At 37.0% G+C, this 18,422-nt stretch overlaps 1 protein-coding gene across 1 annotated transcript; it reads left to right on the forward strand.

Annotated features, from left to right (window-relative positions):
- Window positions 1-7,067: 7,067 nt before the first annotated feature.
- On the forward strand, window positions 7,068-13,310 carry Twi (twist). The gene is made up of 2 exons (XM_031974143.2): window positions 7,068-8,297; window positions 12,314-13,310. Exons 1-2 carry the CDS (start codon window positions 7,328-7,330, stop codon window positions 12,448-12,450), a joined length of 1,107 nt encoding a protein of 368 aa, XP_031830003.1. The 5' UTR covers window positions 7,068-7,327; the 3' UTR covers window positions 12,451-13,310.
- The last annotated feature ends 5,112 nt before the right edge of the window (window positions 13,311-18,422 follow it).

Below are 18,422 nucleotides of genomic sequence, written 5' to 3' on the forward strand. Positions count from 1 at the left end.
CTTTTGTCCAGGCCCGCCGGAAGCGGACACTCGATTCACCGTTATTAGTGGACAGAGGATTTTTATGGGAAATCGAGAGTTTTTTCGAAGCATGGTTTAGAGCAGGCCCATCCAGCCACTTGCCCGTGGGGGGAGCACGTAACGCTGGCGTAAGCAGCGAAGGTGGCTGCTTTGTGATTAGTAAGTACACTGGTGCTACGAGTTACGTCCTGATTGACGTTATTTCGCGATTACGTTTTTATATGTAAAACGGTGTGCTGTTTTTAATCCTTCGCACTGGATTGATTTTCAATGTTGTTGGCTGTAAACTTGTGTTTATTTACAGTTTTACTTTATATATATATACAACGTTATATTTATTTTATGTATTACTATTATAATGAGATTTAATTCGTATAATCTTTTATGTGGTACTTTACGAAGTAATAATAATTTCTAAACTAACTCACCTGGCAGTAATACTTTCTAAACTAATAACTCACCTGCTATTAATACTTTTTAAACTAATAACTCACCTATTAGTAATACTTCTTAAACCAATAACTCACCTACTAGGAAACTAATATCAAAATAAAAGTCTCCGATGCAATGTTTCTAATACCCAGATTAGATAACTTCCCAAGTACACATCTGCACAAGAAATCACATTGCGCAAGGGTTGATGCCTCCGAAACGTGAGCGTCTCAGGTAAAGATGTTCCTAGGGGTGCAAAGGGGAAGAGGTCCAGAATGGCGGATGGACGTGAAGGAAGGATCGGAGAAACGTGTCCTCGCGTACAGTTTTCCTACGGGGCTTATTGCTCGGTGCCGTGTGTTCGACACATGGCGAGAGGGAAGACAGTGGCACCGGTGCAAACATTGTAGAAGCTATCTGTCGGTGCCGATCGTAAAAGGCAGCGTTTATAATGCGCTCGGTCTAACCCAGGGACACTTGGCGAGCGATGCAGCACGTGGGCAATAATGTCAGCCGAGAAGCCATAGGAGACATTGTCTGCTCGTAGATATTTCAGGTTTACGATCCGCCTGCCGATCCTCGCGCTCTGGTTCCGCGGATCTACATCCTTCGCTCCCCTCCGCGCCACTCGCGAACTCAACCCTTTGCTTTAGGATTTATTTCTTAACACTAATCATACCGGGAACCAATCAACTGACCGGATTTAAAATTCTGCCTTTTCTTTTGTTCATTTAACTTTATATCAATGTCTATATTGTCCGGTTAACACGTTCGCTACCGGCGCTTATTTCGGCGACGGTCTTCTTAATTATAATATTTTCTTCAATACAATAAATCTAAACGAAATATTAAAAGAATGAAAGTGAAACGAATCATTGAGTTCCTAAACATAATGTCGTAGTTTATAATTTCTAATAAGAATTTCTATAGGATTAATTTCATTTTCATTATGTAAAATGTAGGGTCACGGCCGTCACAAATATACGACGCTGGTAGCGAAAGTGTTAATTGGTTCTTCGATTTTCAACTGTTCCTTTGTTTCTGTTTCCGCTAAGAAAAATTTATCATCTAATTTGTTTATTTGTATTTTGTAGCCAGTTATTTGACTAGTTGTTGTAGGAAAAGTGCTAGTATGGTTACTGTTTACGCTAAATGTATATACCATGTTCGGTCAAATGATCGGTAGTTTCAAATACGAAAGTGCATCTGTAGTTTTAATTGTTATATATTTATCACCTGAAAACAACACCTCCCATCGACTGTCATTCACACAAATTAATGTATAAAGATCTAAATTTGCATAAGAATCACGAACTGAATAATAATTAATCTATTTCTTCGAAATTCTCCAGAAAATACTCCTCCGATGCCATCCACCCTAAATTGATCTATAGAAATGTAGGTTCACATAAGAATACAGAATTGAATAACACTTAATCTGTTTCTTCGAAATTCTCTGAAAACTACCGTTCCAATCCCTTATAGTCGAAATTAATCTACAGGGCAGTAAACTTACATCCTAATACGAAGATAATCAGTGCAATAATAATCAATTTCTTTCACACGCACCTTCCACGTATTTCCCCGCCTACCTGTCGCGACCACCGGCACCAGCAACACTCAATTAGTCGGTAAGGGCTAAATAGCGTCCCTACCTACTCAGACAGTGCACCGCTCGAGGAACAGGCGGAAATCCGATGTAATCGAAATTTATGGATCTGGAAGGTGTGCCAAGGTTGAATTCGGCCACCAGCAAAGCAATTAGCACCTGGTGCGCTAAGCACGGTGCACCCTCTAGCCTTGTCTCCTTCATCCTCACGCGTCGTAAAAGTGCGTCGCTGTGTGTCTGCCAGGGACCATCTGGTTGTTTATGAAGGGGAAACCCCGGGAACTCCTTTCAATTGCGATCTGAGGCGAGCTGTAATCTCATTATTGTTTTTATATCTTTTTAACGAAGAAAAGGAACAACTGGTTCCGTTGCTGGTGACTTTTAATGACAAGGGAACCTCTTCAACCGGCATACGCCGATTTTGATGAAACTCATGTGACACACAGTTTTCGAGAAAATATTTGGCATGTATCGTTTCTTATTGGGCAACGTTCAGTTTGAAGGGGTGAATGCACTCTTTGGAATTGAGGGTTGAAATATATTTTGTATGTCTCTGAAACTAGGGGATGTAGAAAAGGAATTTCTCTTTTAAATTGTACGCTTTGGAATTAATAATTATATTATTTTTCACGATGTACGTTTGTTTACCATGAACGTTGTGAAATTTAATACCATCCACGAAACAGTCCAAAATATTTTAGTAAGTAGGAGAAAATGGTGCGTCCCATGATTATGATTAAATAGCAAATAACGGAAAATTCTAAAAACACGTGTCCCCGATTTTGATTCATAAATTTCACATACAGATTTAGAAGATAATAGAAAAATATTTCAGAAAAAGAATGAATAAAAAGTTGAAAAGAAATAAAAATTAATATATTATTTGAAAATATTGGTTTTCAAAACACATTTCCTGCTTTAAGATGTCAAACACAATTTAAGTATTACGTCTCTATTATCAATTTTTAATATTTGTGATAAACGTAGACACAGAATGAGTATAAAGTTCTTTTCCTTTTCTACTAAATTATTAACGATAAAGTTGTTTTATCAACTTCAGTTATCAAGGCACAGAATGAGTATAAAGTTTTTTTCCTTTTCTACTAACTTACCAACGGTAAAGTTATTTCATCAAGTGCAGTTAAGAAATAAACCACAGAGCAAGGGGTTCAACGCGAAAGAACTCTGTTACTATTCCAGAGTAAATACATCGTTGCTGTTTCCGATCAGCGACGTCGTCACGTTGTACTTCATCAATGGTCCCGTCATCATCTACGAAAATTCCAGCAGGAAACTTCAAAGTTCCAGCCGCGAACGTTCTACCGCGGTTTAACGATCCCCGAAGCGCAACATCGCGCGACGTTTATCGAAAGTGAAGACATCAGCGGCCCGTCGCGGCTCCGTTCGCCATCGAATCTCGATTCTAGGAAGCCGAACGACCGGCAGAAACTCGCGCATCATCCCCGTCCCGCTGGATCCTGGCCCAGGTCCAACTGAAAATCAGATCGCTAATAAAGAGGCCGATAAATAACGCGGCCAAACACCAAAATAATACTCCGGCCGGTGATCAAAGTTGAATAACTCGCGGCCAAGCACTTAACCCTTTCAAGTCGGATTTTTTGATACTAGAACTATCGAGCGTTCTACATCATTAATCCCTCGTCTTACAATAACGCGTGGGACTCGTGGTGAAGATTTCAGACAGAATTTAACAAATACAAAATGAAAATTACTCAATTCTTGCGAATTCAAATGAAATATTGTTTTTCCGGTATTAATTATTATATTTCACTGCGAACGTAGAATACGCATAGAATTTTTCTCTTTTTTCAGTAAATTATTAATGACGAAGCTGTTGCAGCGATCACAGTTGGGAAATATGTCATAGGTCAAGATTAATACTAAAACGTTAACACTCAAAGATATCGAAGTCTCCACTAAGGTGGCCTTCGAACGCAAAGATTTAATTCGTTTACCTTTACTTTATAATTGATTACTTGATCGATTACAATAGAAATAAGTGTAGATAGAAAACCAGTACGTTTACCGTTAAAAATGAACTGCCATTTAACTCCCTGACCGACGATTTATTTCTTAACTGTACTTGATGAAACATCGTTCATAATTTAGTAGAAAAAAAAAGAACTTTATCTTATCGTAGTATTTAACTATTCGTAGTATTGGATAAGTAATATTTATACTATTCGTAACATTTGACAAGTAATATTTATGCTATTCGTAACATTCAGTTCACGTTAAAAGTAACTAAACGACATTTAAGTTTGTCGAACTCGACTAAAAATCTTCATCACGCGTCCGACGCGTTATTATAAGGCAAGGAGTTAAATTAACCATTTCCACTCTATTATTCACGAAACAGAAACCCCTTGATTCACATTACCAAAAAAACGAACGAAAAACAAACGAGAAACTCGTCCAGTAGAGTGAAGAAACAAAACCGCCGAAAACGCGACTATAAGGGGATCCATGATGGCGGCCATATTGCGTCGAAATGGGAAGCAGGAAGGACGTTCTTGTTCCTCAGGGTTCATTCTCGCGACGGAATATCTCGCGTCGAATTATACGGTAAATCACGCGGGCCGTAGGAACATCCGTGGAAGCCGTGAAAGCTTGAAACGCGGAATTTATAGACACCTTCAAAAGAGCTTTCGTCCGTCACAACAAACACGTCCCGGCAATCCGGCCGGGTCATCCATCAAGCCGGGCCGCGCCGCGCGATTTCGAATCGCGCCGCGCGCCACGCCACGCCGCTCGCATTAATACCAATCCCCCGTGGCTATTTCAGATGGAAACGTCCGCGGAAACGGCGCCAATACTCGGCCACCCTTTTAAGAGCCAATTTGCACCTTAGTCGCTGGCCACGCGAAAGTCATTTATTTCCTGCGGCCAGCTCGGCGTGCTGGGAATACTTTGGGCGTACTATCAATCTTTACCGCGATTGGATAGTCACCTGTGATAGGGTTAAGCGGGACGCCATCTTTATTTGCGGCGGGAAATAGGTTAGGTTTGGTAGTGAAATGGGCGGGGCTTGCGTCGCGAGGATAAATATTTATGATGTTGTTTGTAAGTTTTAATGGTAATTTAATGTGGAGTATGATATAGTGAGTTTGTGGTAAATAAGGATATGATCGAATAGTTTTGTAAAAAGATAACAGTATATTGTAGCAATGTAATGATTTATTAACGATTCTTCAGGTTTAGTTAATCGATTTGGTTTGAGCTTTTCATTAATCTCTTTAGAAATTTTTGTTGCATTCTCTGTTTCACCATTGTTGCTGTTATATGTCACTTGTATGTGCAATTAATAATTTATTAATATTCTTATTATTAAACATGATTTCAGTGGATAGGAATGAGTACTAAATTGTACCCACTAATATGATTAACTTTTTTCAAGAATAATAATTGCCTATGCGATTCGAAAGCAGGGAGAAGGCTTAAAGGTTTCCAGATGGATTTTTATAATGAAACCAAAGGAGGGAACAACGAGCGGGACAAAGACAGCAAATTTTAGCGCCATTCCAAGGCGAACTGGTCTCGCATATCAGAGCCTGTTCCTCGCGATCCCTAGCCTTGTTCTCAGTGGCTCCTCACGATATAAATATTCAACATGGCTCGTCCCTCAAGACTTCCATCTTTCTTCTTCATTCCTCTCTTTTCTCTCCCGCCCTCTGCGCACCGTCTTTCTCTACAGCGAACGGTTCCATCGTCGACTGTCTGTCCTTCTCTAACCTTTAACTTCCCTCGATCGTGATCGTGAAAGGATCATTAATCTTCTAAGATTCTTTTTTTTCCAACTCCCACCGGTTATCCTTGAAAACGTTTCTTCTCCATGTAGGACCTAAGTCTTGTAGAACGTAGAATGCATATTTAGATTCTAGCTTTAAAACTGAAACACTATGCATATGTTTGTTGATGGTATTAAATTAAATAAAAAATTGTATTTTCAAATATTAAATACAGTGAATAAGATTGATAATAATATTGTAACTGTTGGGTTTCTAATGAATAATAATACTTTTATGAAATACACAAAATGTAAAAGTAACGTTAACCACAAGACACTGCAAACAAACAAGCTATATTATAAATATATCAGAATAATAAAGTTGTCATCCAAATAATAAATATACAATCTATTAAATACGTCGATATATAACGATTTGTATATACTTTTCTAACAGTGATTGATTTATAAATTAATTTACTGTCCACATAGAAATGAAGTCCTATATCTGTATCTTTTTTATTCTTTTCGACGATTTTGTTTGGAAATAAATAAAGATAATTTTAGTTTTTGAATAGTCATGCTTCATAGTTAAGGATTAGATAAAGTGGAAAAGGATTTAAATATATTAACGAGTAACGCCATTCGCCAATGCGACTATCAAACTTATCTATCGAACTGAAGTTTAAACCAAATTGGCCAAAGTTGATCAAAATCACAGTATTTACTTTCTATTAAGGTCTGAAATTTATTCCGCAATCTTCACACACTCGCAAAAAGAAATAAAATCTTCGAATGCATTCATTCACCAAACAAACTTTCATCTCTTATACTCAATAATTAACTTCCATTAAATTTCCGTTAACTCCATCTCAGGCAACCTGTTAATCACTTAAATACCTGCGAGAAATTCAATTAAACTCAATAATCTGTCTCCTCCTTCGACGATGGTGCCCCTCCATTCTCCTCCATTCAGCAGACAGAACATTGTATCCGACGCATCTCCGCGATCATCCACCCCCACCGCCCCATCTCCTTTCTACTGCCTCTGCCATTTCCCCTCGCCGTCAGCCCATAGGTGGGGGAGACGACTGACAAGACGCGACGGCTAAAAGAAACCCCGAACACAGGGCGCAACAGTAGGCAGCCACCAATAGTGGGGGAAACTGGCCGGCGAAGTAGTGGGGGCAGCGTCCCCAAGCTGGTAGGCGGGTCCCACGCTGACATGAAGAAGTCCCGGAGCGCCGGTCACTTCATTCGAGTCGAAACTTCCGAGCGGTCTCGTGTCTTCCATCGAAACATCGAAAACCTCTATCAGTCCCAACACGTTCATACCCTAAAGTGTCGGTAGCTAACTCCAGGCAGCTCTGTCTCGGTGTAAATTGGCTGAAGGATCAATCCCAATTCAACCTCCGAGTGTCGCGAGCCTAAAGTGTCTAACGGTGGTGCTATGACAGTGTTCAGACCCTGAAGCCACCAGAAGAAGTGACAGTTTCTGACATCAAAGCGACCTAGCCATGCAGACCACGCAGCAACCGGTTAGCCTCCAGTCGCAGCGTCTCCAAGGAATCTACATCCTGGACAACAGCGACAGCTCTGGTATCCCCCACAGTGCTGGTAGCTCGGCAAGCAATTCACCGGACCACTATGAACGTTTCTCTCCTCCAACCCACCTGATGGACCTCAGCAGCCCCCCCGAGCATAGAGACCTACCAGGCTACCAGCCTCATCATCACCATCACCACCATCAAATAGTCTATCAGCCAGGTAGCTATTTGATGTACGAGAACCAAGGAGAAGACAAGAGGTACCAGGACCAGCACAGTGGCAAAATGCTCAGGGACCTACAAGCTGAAGTGACGGAGTACGAAAGACGTTTACATGACAACTCACCTGGATTTCTGTCCGATCACAGCAGGGATCACGAACAGAGCCTGTACCTGACCCCGTCGCCGCAGATGTACTCTCCCGGCGGCGAAGAGATGCCGCCCAGGCATCAGCCTCAGGGCTACCACCACGTGGAGTCCGTGGATTACAAGCCCGACGTGATAGAGTACAAGCCAGAGATCGATCAGCAGAGGTACAAGCAGACTGAGATGACCCAGATGACCGAAGCATCCTCTTCCACGAAGAGCTACGGCATCGAGGGAGCCAGAAGTGGCGGAAAGAGGAAGAGGAAGTCGAGCTGCGTCGAAGGGGAGTCCGAAGGTGAGAGCAACGCTTCCTCCACCAAATCGAAGGTGAGGAGAAAGAGCGGTGCTACCTTTGAGGAGATCCAGACTCAAAGGGTTATGGCGAACGTGAGGGAGAGGCAGAGGACCCAGAGCTTGAACGAGGCGTTCGCTGCGCTGAGGAAGATTATACCGACCCTGCCCAGTGATAAACTGAGCAAGATACAGACGCTGAAGCTGGCCACTAGGTACATCGACTTCCTGTTCCAGGTGTTGCACTGCAACATGGAGAACACCGACGGCGGAGAGGAGGCTGGTGAGTCCTTTGTTTCCGGAGGTTTTCGATGATTGTCTTTATCTTTGGTATGTTAGACTACAGTCTTTATGTAAAATAAAGGGCTTTCGAGGGGATTTATGTAGGTTCTGTTGAAATTTCGGAGGTTAGCTTTCTTTATTTAGGGTTCTGATGTAGTCAAATTGAAATTGGAAGTGTATGTTTGGTAATGTTTAATTATTTGATTCTTGTACTTTTGCTTGATACGAATGCATAAAAATTTAATGTTCAATTGTTGTTGTTTTTATTATAAAAGTTTCAAGTATTGTTTGTATAATGTGGGAAATGTTATCTGGTAATTATAGTGACGATGGTTAATGATGTAGGGATGAAGGTTGAAAAAAGTCGAGGCATTTTTTGGGTAAGAGTCCAGTGACTTCGAAACACTCCAAATGTAAAGGGTTTCAATGTCATATTATAAAAATTCTTAATTCCTTCAACGTAAACGATCATTTACTTGATAGTTCGAGAAATAGAGAAAAGTCTTCATTCTGAAGAAGTAATATCTTTCCTTGTTTTGTTAAATATGAAATTAAAAGAACAAATGTTCAGTCACTTCGAAACGATAAAATTTCCAATTACTTTTATTCTTTTTAATTACTCTCACGTGTCACCAAACAAAAATAATTTCTTTTTCAAAGAGACAATATTCTAATTTTCATATTGTTTATAAATATTATTAATTCTATTGTTCCCCGTTTTCTTAGTTCTAAATATCGAACACTTGTTAAAGAAATAATCCACCACTGCTCTGCAAAGTCGAATAATAGTACAGACCAACGGCCAATATATAAATTCTGAAAAATAAGTACACTAAACAATATTTTACAATAAAAAGAATGTAACAGTCCCAAAATGACTTAATATTTGAAGTTCAAATCCGTAATTGAACCCCTTGACTTACAATATCGGGTCAGACTCGTAAGGGAAATTTTAAACTTAATATGAGAAACCTAAGTATTATTCATTTTTTAAAAATATAAATTAAGTATTACTTTTCTATTATCAATCGTTAACCTTTGGAGTAAACGTAGGCATAGAATAAACATCCAAATTTGTTCTTTTCCTAATAAATTATTAACGATAACATAGCTGTATTGATCATAGTTCAGAAAGAAATCATAGGACAAGGGATTAATAACCCAGAAAAATCCACGAATGGAGTAGGAAAATTTCTTGAATTTTAATCAATTGACCCCAACATACTTTCTCGTGAGAAAAATTCTAATGTTGATTAAGAATTTTTCGTTAACGACGCATTCTCCGTCGGCACCGAGCGTCACGTGTTCGGACCACCCAGTCCAGATTTGTTTACTGTACGTTGGGATTAAACAGTCCCCCTGAAGAAGGGTTCCTCCGATTCAGAAGTCAGAATCCATCCCCAGAAGCTCGTATACACGAGTGGCCAGCTACCCTTTCAGGCAGACACTTGAACAGTATTTACAAACTGGCCGAAAGACACACAGGGAATTCCATAGATCGTCTCAAAAGTCTTCGTGTCTCTTCACTGGGAAAAAGTGAAGCACTTTCGAGCACTTAGAGTCGTTGACATTGATTAATTAAGGTCGCTAATCTGCGGATTTTGTAAATTTACAGGGAACATTAATGCGTGAAATGCAAAGTGATGGAAATTTTAAAATAATTTACTAAGTTAGTTTGTTTTGAAATGGTCTAAATTCTAAATATTAACACTCTTCAATTGTTTTAGCAACATTGAGTTTGAAGAAGTAGGAATAATCATTTGAAATGAATATTCTGACATTTGAATTACAGGTTTCAGTACCTGTTAACGTTTACGACCACTTGAATTTTTCTAATAGACTGGTACTACTTTCAAGTAGTAAGAATTTGAAAGAAAAGAAATAAATTTTCCATTCACTTCCATTTTTCATAACTACTTTACCAAAATGTGAATTTCGCATTGATACTTACGTTCTAACACTCGAATTAATATTCCGATGACTTAAGAATATTTCAACGACATCGATTTCCTTGACATTCTATCCAATCATTCCCAACTGATCAAAATTCTGCAAGGAAGGAACAAATTTTACTCCTGTTTCTTTACCAGTTTCATCAAAATTTCGATTTTACTCAAAAATCCACGTTCAAATACTCAAATCAATATTTCAAAATCAATTCTCCCAATAGTCTCACACTTGTCATCAACAAATCAAAATTCAACGAAAAGCAAACAAATCTGTTTCTTTCGGCAATTCCACAGAAATTTCAATTTTACTCAAAGATCTACGTCCAGACAGTCAAATCAATATTCCAACAACCCAAGAATACGTCAAAATCGACTTACATCGTGTCCCCGACAAATCAAAATTCTGCAAAAAAGAAGCAAACCTCACTCCCGTTTCTTCCACAGATTTCACAAAAATGTCGATTTTACTCGAACATAAGCGGTCCAATTTTTGAATTAGACCCCAGTAAATCAAAGACACGTTTCCTGCGACTTCTGTTTTTCCGGATTGTGGATTTCAATTGCTTCGAGTGGAGACATTTCCCGACAGTCTAAATCATCCCCGGTGCCCCGTCCTGTTCGCCGGTTGACAGAGTACAAGGCGAGACCGGTAGAAGCCAAATGGCGACGATATACCATAACTCCAGGTGACTAAAGATATCGGGACGCTAACAGTTGCGAAGATTGGTCCCTTTTCACCAACTCGGACGCAAATACCAGCTACCGATCCTCCTTTTTGGCTTTCCTCCGCGCTGATGCGTCTTGACAGTTTCTTCTCTTCTCCCGTTTCACCGCGCCTCACTCGGATTCTTTTTATCGTGCATTCTTTGGGCCGGTTTTCAAGCGGGAGCCGAGATATTCTTGACCCTTTGATCAACTGGACTCGGAAGATTATTTTGGAATAATTAACCGTGTATCGCGTTCTTGGTTAAGTTGGATTTTTTCTTGAAATAACGGAGGAGCTTTTTGCTTGTCGGGTCTGTTGAATTTTGTCAAAATTAACATTAAAATTACTGAGTAGTTAAATTGAGTTCTTGAAATTTTTCTGTAATTACTCCAAGAGTGATTGATTCAGTCTGCGTGGTGCTAGATCAGTTTCCTTTTATTTCTCAGAGAAACATTTAGCTTTCTAATAATTACAAAGAGAAGACATCAGGAATGGGTCATTTTGACTCGGTAGTTTTAGTGTTGAGAGAATTATTTGCTATGTTTGTTGTTATATAAATCGTTTATTTGAAGATTCTTGACTGTTAAGTGTACAGGATTTTATGTAAAATTAATGACTATTACCTTTGTTACAATTGATTTAGAGTAAGAAATGGTACTTTCAATTTTTGGGTTTTTTTTTATATATATTTGGTAAATGTATTTTGTAAATGTATTTGGTAAATGTATTATATTATAAAATGATTTCCAAATAATTATTTTTGTATTAAGATGTTCAAACTACATAATATTATGGTTTCAGTTACTGTTCACATTTATTGAAAATTAGAATGACAAATAAAACTTTGCGCTTTCAATTTTTAATCAAATCTCTGATATTTAGTAAATGCATTTTAATTCACTATCTTCCGAAAATTCGCTGATCGATGAACAATGTTCTCTTTCATCAAAGAATGTAAAAGATTATTTTGAGATAACTAACATTAAGTCTGTCGTGCTCATTCATGAAATCTCTAGAATATAGTACGTAGACTAAGAAACTTTAATCAACAGTTAACTCATTGAAGACGAATGTCGACACGTTGAACACACGAAACTGTCATACCTCAGTTGAAATGTTTTCAACGTACATTTAAATTATTCAAACAGCAGAAGATCAATGCAATGTTCTCTTTTTTTATATTTTCAGTTTAATATATAATTTAGTAACCCTTTAGAAGGTTTGGATATGTTTAAAAATGTTCACCCACAAAGAGTTAAAAGTGATATTTAATTATTGTAATAGATCTTTAATCTATTTATTGCAAAATACTTTTTGAAATTGAATATACATGATTATTGATTAGAATAAATATGGTTCTAGGTGAGAGAACTCCGAGAAGTGCAGTGCTGGCAGCACGAGAGATAACTTCATCATCCTGCAGCTACATGGCACACGAGAAGCTGTCCTACGCCTTCAGCGTCTGGAGAATGGAAGACGACTGGAACTCGAACATTTGAAGTTCCATTCGAAGATATTCCGTCATCAGTATTTTCATCTACGAGGTAAACAAAGTGTCAGAATAGGACGAAAAACAATCTCAGCGGTTTCCTATTTTCGCTGGCTCGAAAATATCGAAATCATTCATCGAAAAGACGTTCCAGAACGTGTTTATGCGCGCGTGAAACGGTGGCAGATGCTCGGTAATCTGTCGACTCGTGTTCAAGTATCTTCAATATTTCTCAGTGCCGAAGATTTTCACTGTTGTTCGTTATAAAAATACGTTGGCAGTTTGATTGTTCAACTTTTCTGATTTTCTGATTCTAAGTTCTGTGGCTTTCGATAAAAATAATTGTTTCTTTCTTTAATATTCTGGAAAGATTATATTTTGCAGAAGATTATAGGTTTGAGGACTGACTTGTGAAAATGAAACGAAAGTTCAGTTAGCAGTCGACTAATAGTTTGTCTCATTTTTTGACCGAATAGAAAGCTGTACATTGAATTATTGACATGAGGAGTCAGTCGTCCATAGATACCGATTATTTTCGAAAAGTGTTTTCTTTCGAGGTACGTCACAAAAATTGAACAATCTTCTGTTTGCGTCTATTTCTAAAAATAATTCATAATATGCGAAAGGACTAAAGACAGAATCTTAGGTTTTCAATTACATTCATTATTGGAACCAAAAGCATGTCTAAAAAAGGATATTCATAATATAATCAAGTATATTATGAATATAAGGATATTCATAAAGCTTACAAAATTTACATAAGACATCCAAAGTTGATATAAACTGTCCAAAGTTTACAAAGTTTATACGTATTGTCCAAAGTTTACAAAGTTTGAACGAAATGTCCAAAGTTTACAAAGTTTGAACGAAATGTCCAAAGTTTACAAAGTTTGAACGAAATGTCCAAAGTTTACAAAGTTTGAACGAAATGTCCAAAGTTTACAATTTGAACGAAATGTCCAAAGTTTACAAAGTTTGAACGAAATGTCCAAAGTTTACAAAGTTTGAACGAAATGTCCAAAGTTTACAAAGTTTGAACGAAATGTCCAAAGTTTACAAAGTTTGAACGAAATGTCCAAAGTTTATATAAACTTGTTCAGCAATCTGTCAGTCTCAGAAACCAATATAGACCAGGCAAATTGTGTAACACACCTAATTCCTCTGAGCAGTAGGAAAATGAAGAGTCTTTTCGATCGGCCAATGACTAATTAGCTGCGATCACTCCTCGTCCGCGTCACCAGTCCTTTGAAATCGAATCGTGGCTGTTGATCTCGCGACGCGGTAGATCAGGGTACCCGTTCGTCTTCGCAATAATGTAAGCCGATAATTTAGGTGCGTCCCCTTACGCCGGTCTATTAACGGTACGACAAGTTTGGCCGGTCAGCCAAATCCTCCGTAATTTCCGCGCCGTGTGAAATCTCTTGTAGATCCGATTAACTGGACCCATCCCTGTCCCGTCGGTATCAATCCCGAGAATTGTCTATCTGGGAACATGTGTACGCCTGGAATTATGAGATTAGTACATTTATTTAAATTTCGATCATCTTCTTAACCACTTGCCCTATAATGACAACTGAAATTCGTGACGAAGATTTTTCACCCCTTGCCCAACTATATTGTGTCAGACTTGTAGCGAAGAATTCAAATAGAACTTAACACTAGCATTACCGAGCATTTATTGGGGTTGACATTATAATCCTCATAAAGGTTGAATACATTCTTTCCGATTTCTTTAAGCATTCATTGTCATATTTGAGTGGAACTGTTGATTTTCAAAATCAGTACCGACATTGAATACTTTCAAGACATCGATAATTAAATAATAAAACTAAAATCCGTCACTTTGACGGGTACGATAATACTAGTGTTAACAAATATAAATGTCATTTGTTTCTAGTACAAAATTAAGTATCTCTATTATCAATTGTGATGCTTCAGAATAGATTTCGTTCGTTTTCTAATAAATTGTGAGCAATAAAATAATTTTGTCGAGAGTAGTTTTGAAAGAAATCAATACAATAAACAGAAAATGTGGTGTTTCCTTCAATTATTAATAATAAATGAATTTGACACGAGTAATTGCAAAGAAAATCACATGGCAAGGAGTTAAGAAGATTATTCGCATGTAGTTGCAATTCTTGATGAAGGAAAATTCATATTATAGATTATGTCTATAAAAGAAATTTTTTCTTGGAATGTTAATTTCAAATTTGATACAAAATTTTCGGTAGGATTGGTAGATCTATATACTGAGTAATCTATTCATTTTTCTCAAAATCAATTTTGCTATGATGAAACACACTAGTAAATTAAATTCAGTTCTTTCAGTTGAATTCACTCGGCATGTTCGAAGTGGCGGAAAAGTTCGTTAAATACAAACTAAAACAGGAATATATTAAAAGAAATATTATTATGGTGTACTTAAAGTAGTTTCATAAATCTTGATCTACAGTTAGTTTCCTTCAATCCTCAATCACTGTTGAAAATAATTAAAACAATAATGGAAAGGCATTAGTCTATTACAAAAATTCTTCAACAGTTTCTTTCTCAGTTTCATTGATAAACAGTTTAATTACAGTTTGTTTAAAGTTTATTTTTTTAAATTATAATCTGATACAAATTTCTTTTGAAAAAACAATATTACATGTGCACCAGCTCGATGAAGCTACGCGAGAAACGCGCCCGAACCAATTCTCTAGAAGCGACGTCTCCCTTCTGCCCGAAAAGACGGACAGTAGCGTCGTTGCTACAATTTTACGAGGCTTTTTTTCGCTTCTTGCGACGAGTCAGCGTCTCGGCGTTGTGGAAACAAGCCCTAACCGTGCCGACGAGTAGATGAAACTTAAACAAAACAACGGGAGGGATGAGTTAACGAGCGCTTCGGCGCCGATAGGTCGGCTTGGTCCACGGTTTCTTCCTTTTCGAGAGGATCTCCCCGATATCCGGCTCCATTTCAATATCTCTGAACTGAAAAGCAGCCCAAATTTCAATTTTCTGTGCTCGCAAGACAAAACGACGCAAATTACATTTTTACCAAAATATTAACGTTTGAAACCCTTAACGACTGATGATTTTTTAGTGATCGCTTATTGGAACTATGAAACAGAATGTTGACTAAATGTAGAACAAATGTCGATAGGAGATTTAATATAATAAAGTATAAAATATATTTATTATTGTAAAATGTACATACATAGGAAGTAGAAACACATATTTAATAAATATAACATTCTATTCAGTTCTGCATATTGTGGAGCTTTTCGACAGCTCAGGGTTAATACTGTGAAGTTTGTACAAAATTCTGTAATACTGCGATTGTAATACTGAATTTCGTTCAAAATTGTCAGAACTTATATGAACAATAACTTACATTTAATATTTAAATATAAATGCGAAATATTTCACTGAACTAAGACTTGCTTCACTACGATTTTCAATCTTGATAGTTCACTTTTGTTATAGAAGAAATTATTTTTTAAATAATATATGTAATTCTTGGTTTAAGAGTCAATGGGAACAGAAAGTTGAATCAATCAGAATTAAACCAATTTGAAATATCGAATCAATTTGAATCAAAGCATTTGAAATATCGAATCGATTTGGATTAAACAAATTCGAAAATTGTATGAACCGAATCGACTGGGACCGAAAATCAGGACCAAAACAGAAAATTTTTCGAAAATACGGGTTGCGCCGTTTTGACTTACAACCGCAGATATATCGAGGTTTATTTTAAACCGTGGAGGGAAAAGTTCTGCCGCGTTTGACTCCGCTTAACGAAGACACGCCGCGTTAAATCCGCCAGCGGACTTTATTGCCGCACTGAATCTTCGGGGAAAAAATTAGGTGCCATCGGTGTCAGACATCGAGACCCGCGATCGTCCAGTAAAAAAATTATTCGAATTCTCGCGCCAGTTTTTTCAGCAATCCACTTCCTTTCGAAGGGAAAAATTCGGAGGCGAAAAAACGCGGGGCATATTTGAATATAATTTTATTTAAACAATATTGAACTACAAAAGCAGAAACATTACTCAACGATGTCGTTTATTAGCTTGTTAATTTATACATCATTTGTATCGATAAATAATTTACTACTTAAATTTTTCGTGGAATAGAAAATAGATTTTTTGAAGTTTGAAATAATTCGAAGAAATTTGAAACAGTTTGAACCTCGAATTCTTTCTTTTAATGGTGGTTTCCAAAGAACATTAACGGAGGAATTAGGGTCACGTTTGGAACTCGATGATTAATGATCGAAAGCGGTTGGCTTAAATTCCTTTCAGAAAAAATTGTCCTTTGATCTTTGGAAGCGTTACAACTTGTCCTTCTGCTCGCCTTTACTGGAGTACACCGAATGGATGGAATATTCTTGTTACGCGAAAGATAAATTTCTACAGCCCGATGGGAGGATCGTCCACCGATTTATCGTTCTTTATCTTTCTAAAACGTAAAGGACAATTTCGATTTGTATGCGAAGGGAATTCTTAATTTACGAGAGACAGTCTGGTGATTGCGCAGATCAGTTCGAATTTAACTGCAAGGATACGTTTTTATGACCTTTGTAAACAATATTTGGTTATTAATATTCTATAGGGCAAATGATAATTTTCATCAAAAATTAATTTCTTCAGATTCCAAAAATTCGTATTTTTCAATATATACAATTTGTTTAGCTTTGTCTCTGGTTTCAGTAAAAATCGAAGTGAAAATGTATTATATACTTTATTTAATTATAAGCATTCAAGCGCTCGCCGAGTGCTTCGATCATACAGCAACAAACCAAAAATCATTGTATATAGTAGGTTTAAGTAAATATTAAGGTCCGTCACGTAGTTTTTAACGAGAGACTGTAACATAAGGCCATGTAAATATATATGTTTCTATTATATAGTATTAAGTTTAAGTTTTTAGGTTAAGGTTATGGTACGATGGCCGGAAAACGCAATAATTTATTAACTCAACAGAGTGTCTTGTAAATAATTCTGTAAATAGTTTTTGATCCTTTCCATGCGGAGATTTCTTCAATTATTTTTTAATAATTGGCAAATTATTGAATATTGACTGCGAAAGGATCAAAATGGCGGAAGGGTTCAAACGAAATCAGCGTAAGTCAAGTTTCCATGGACGAACTTCAACTTCCGTTGAAGCAAACGTGCACAGAGCTTGCTTATACTAATTTGATATTGTGATATATGTGTTATATCGTTAAGTGGTTGGCTTACGCCGATTGTTGGATCGTTTAAATGTTAAGAGCGACGATACTTGGATTTCCATTCCTTACACGATGCCAACGTGCATTTCTAATGTACAGTATTTTTTATATTGATTGCGAGCGTTGCAATAAATCAACATTAATCCTGATTTCTCGTCTCTTCATTTCATTCGTTATGCTTACCTTTGTCATTGATTAATGGGTTTAAAAGTCCTTCTATACATTAGTAGATATAAGCAAATCATTTAAGATAGGAAGTGAATATCAGAACATGAGAAAGTAACAAGTATAAAATAATTATTTTTATAACATTAATTTAAAAAAAAATTGAATTTAAATTCATAAAATCACAATAACTTTCAGAGCTCCAAACTTGTACTTGTAATAATTTGTAGAAAACACAAGTTTCTAAGAACAAATCAGTCGTACATATTTTCTAATACGATAAACAAAACATTTTGTTAGGCTTCAGAGTATTTAAAAGACACAGGCACCAAATATACATACATTTTTGCAATTGTTATGGTCTAAACGCATTCAATGATACTTTAAATTGAATAAAACCAAAAAGTTCATACAAGATTATTTTCTTCACATTTTAATGAAAATGGTACTTTAACCCTTTACTGTCCACTAGTACTGAATCAGACTCTATCTTAAGTTTCTATATTTTGCGAATTTTTATTCTAACTATTTGCCATATCATAATCATAATATAAATGTATCATAATATAATTAAACTATGGTATCTCCTACATAAATTACAGTAA

Source organism: Nomia melanderi, chromosome 2, assembly GCF_051020985.1.
Source record: "Nomia melanderi isolate GNS246 chromosome 2, iyNomMela1, whole genome shotgun sequence".
Classification (NCBI taxonomy): Eukaryota; Metazoa; Arthropoda; class Insecta; order Hymenoptera; family Halictidae; genus Nomia; species Nomia melanderi.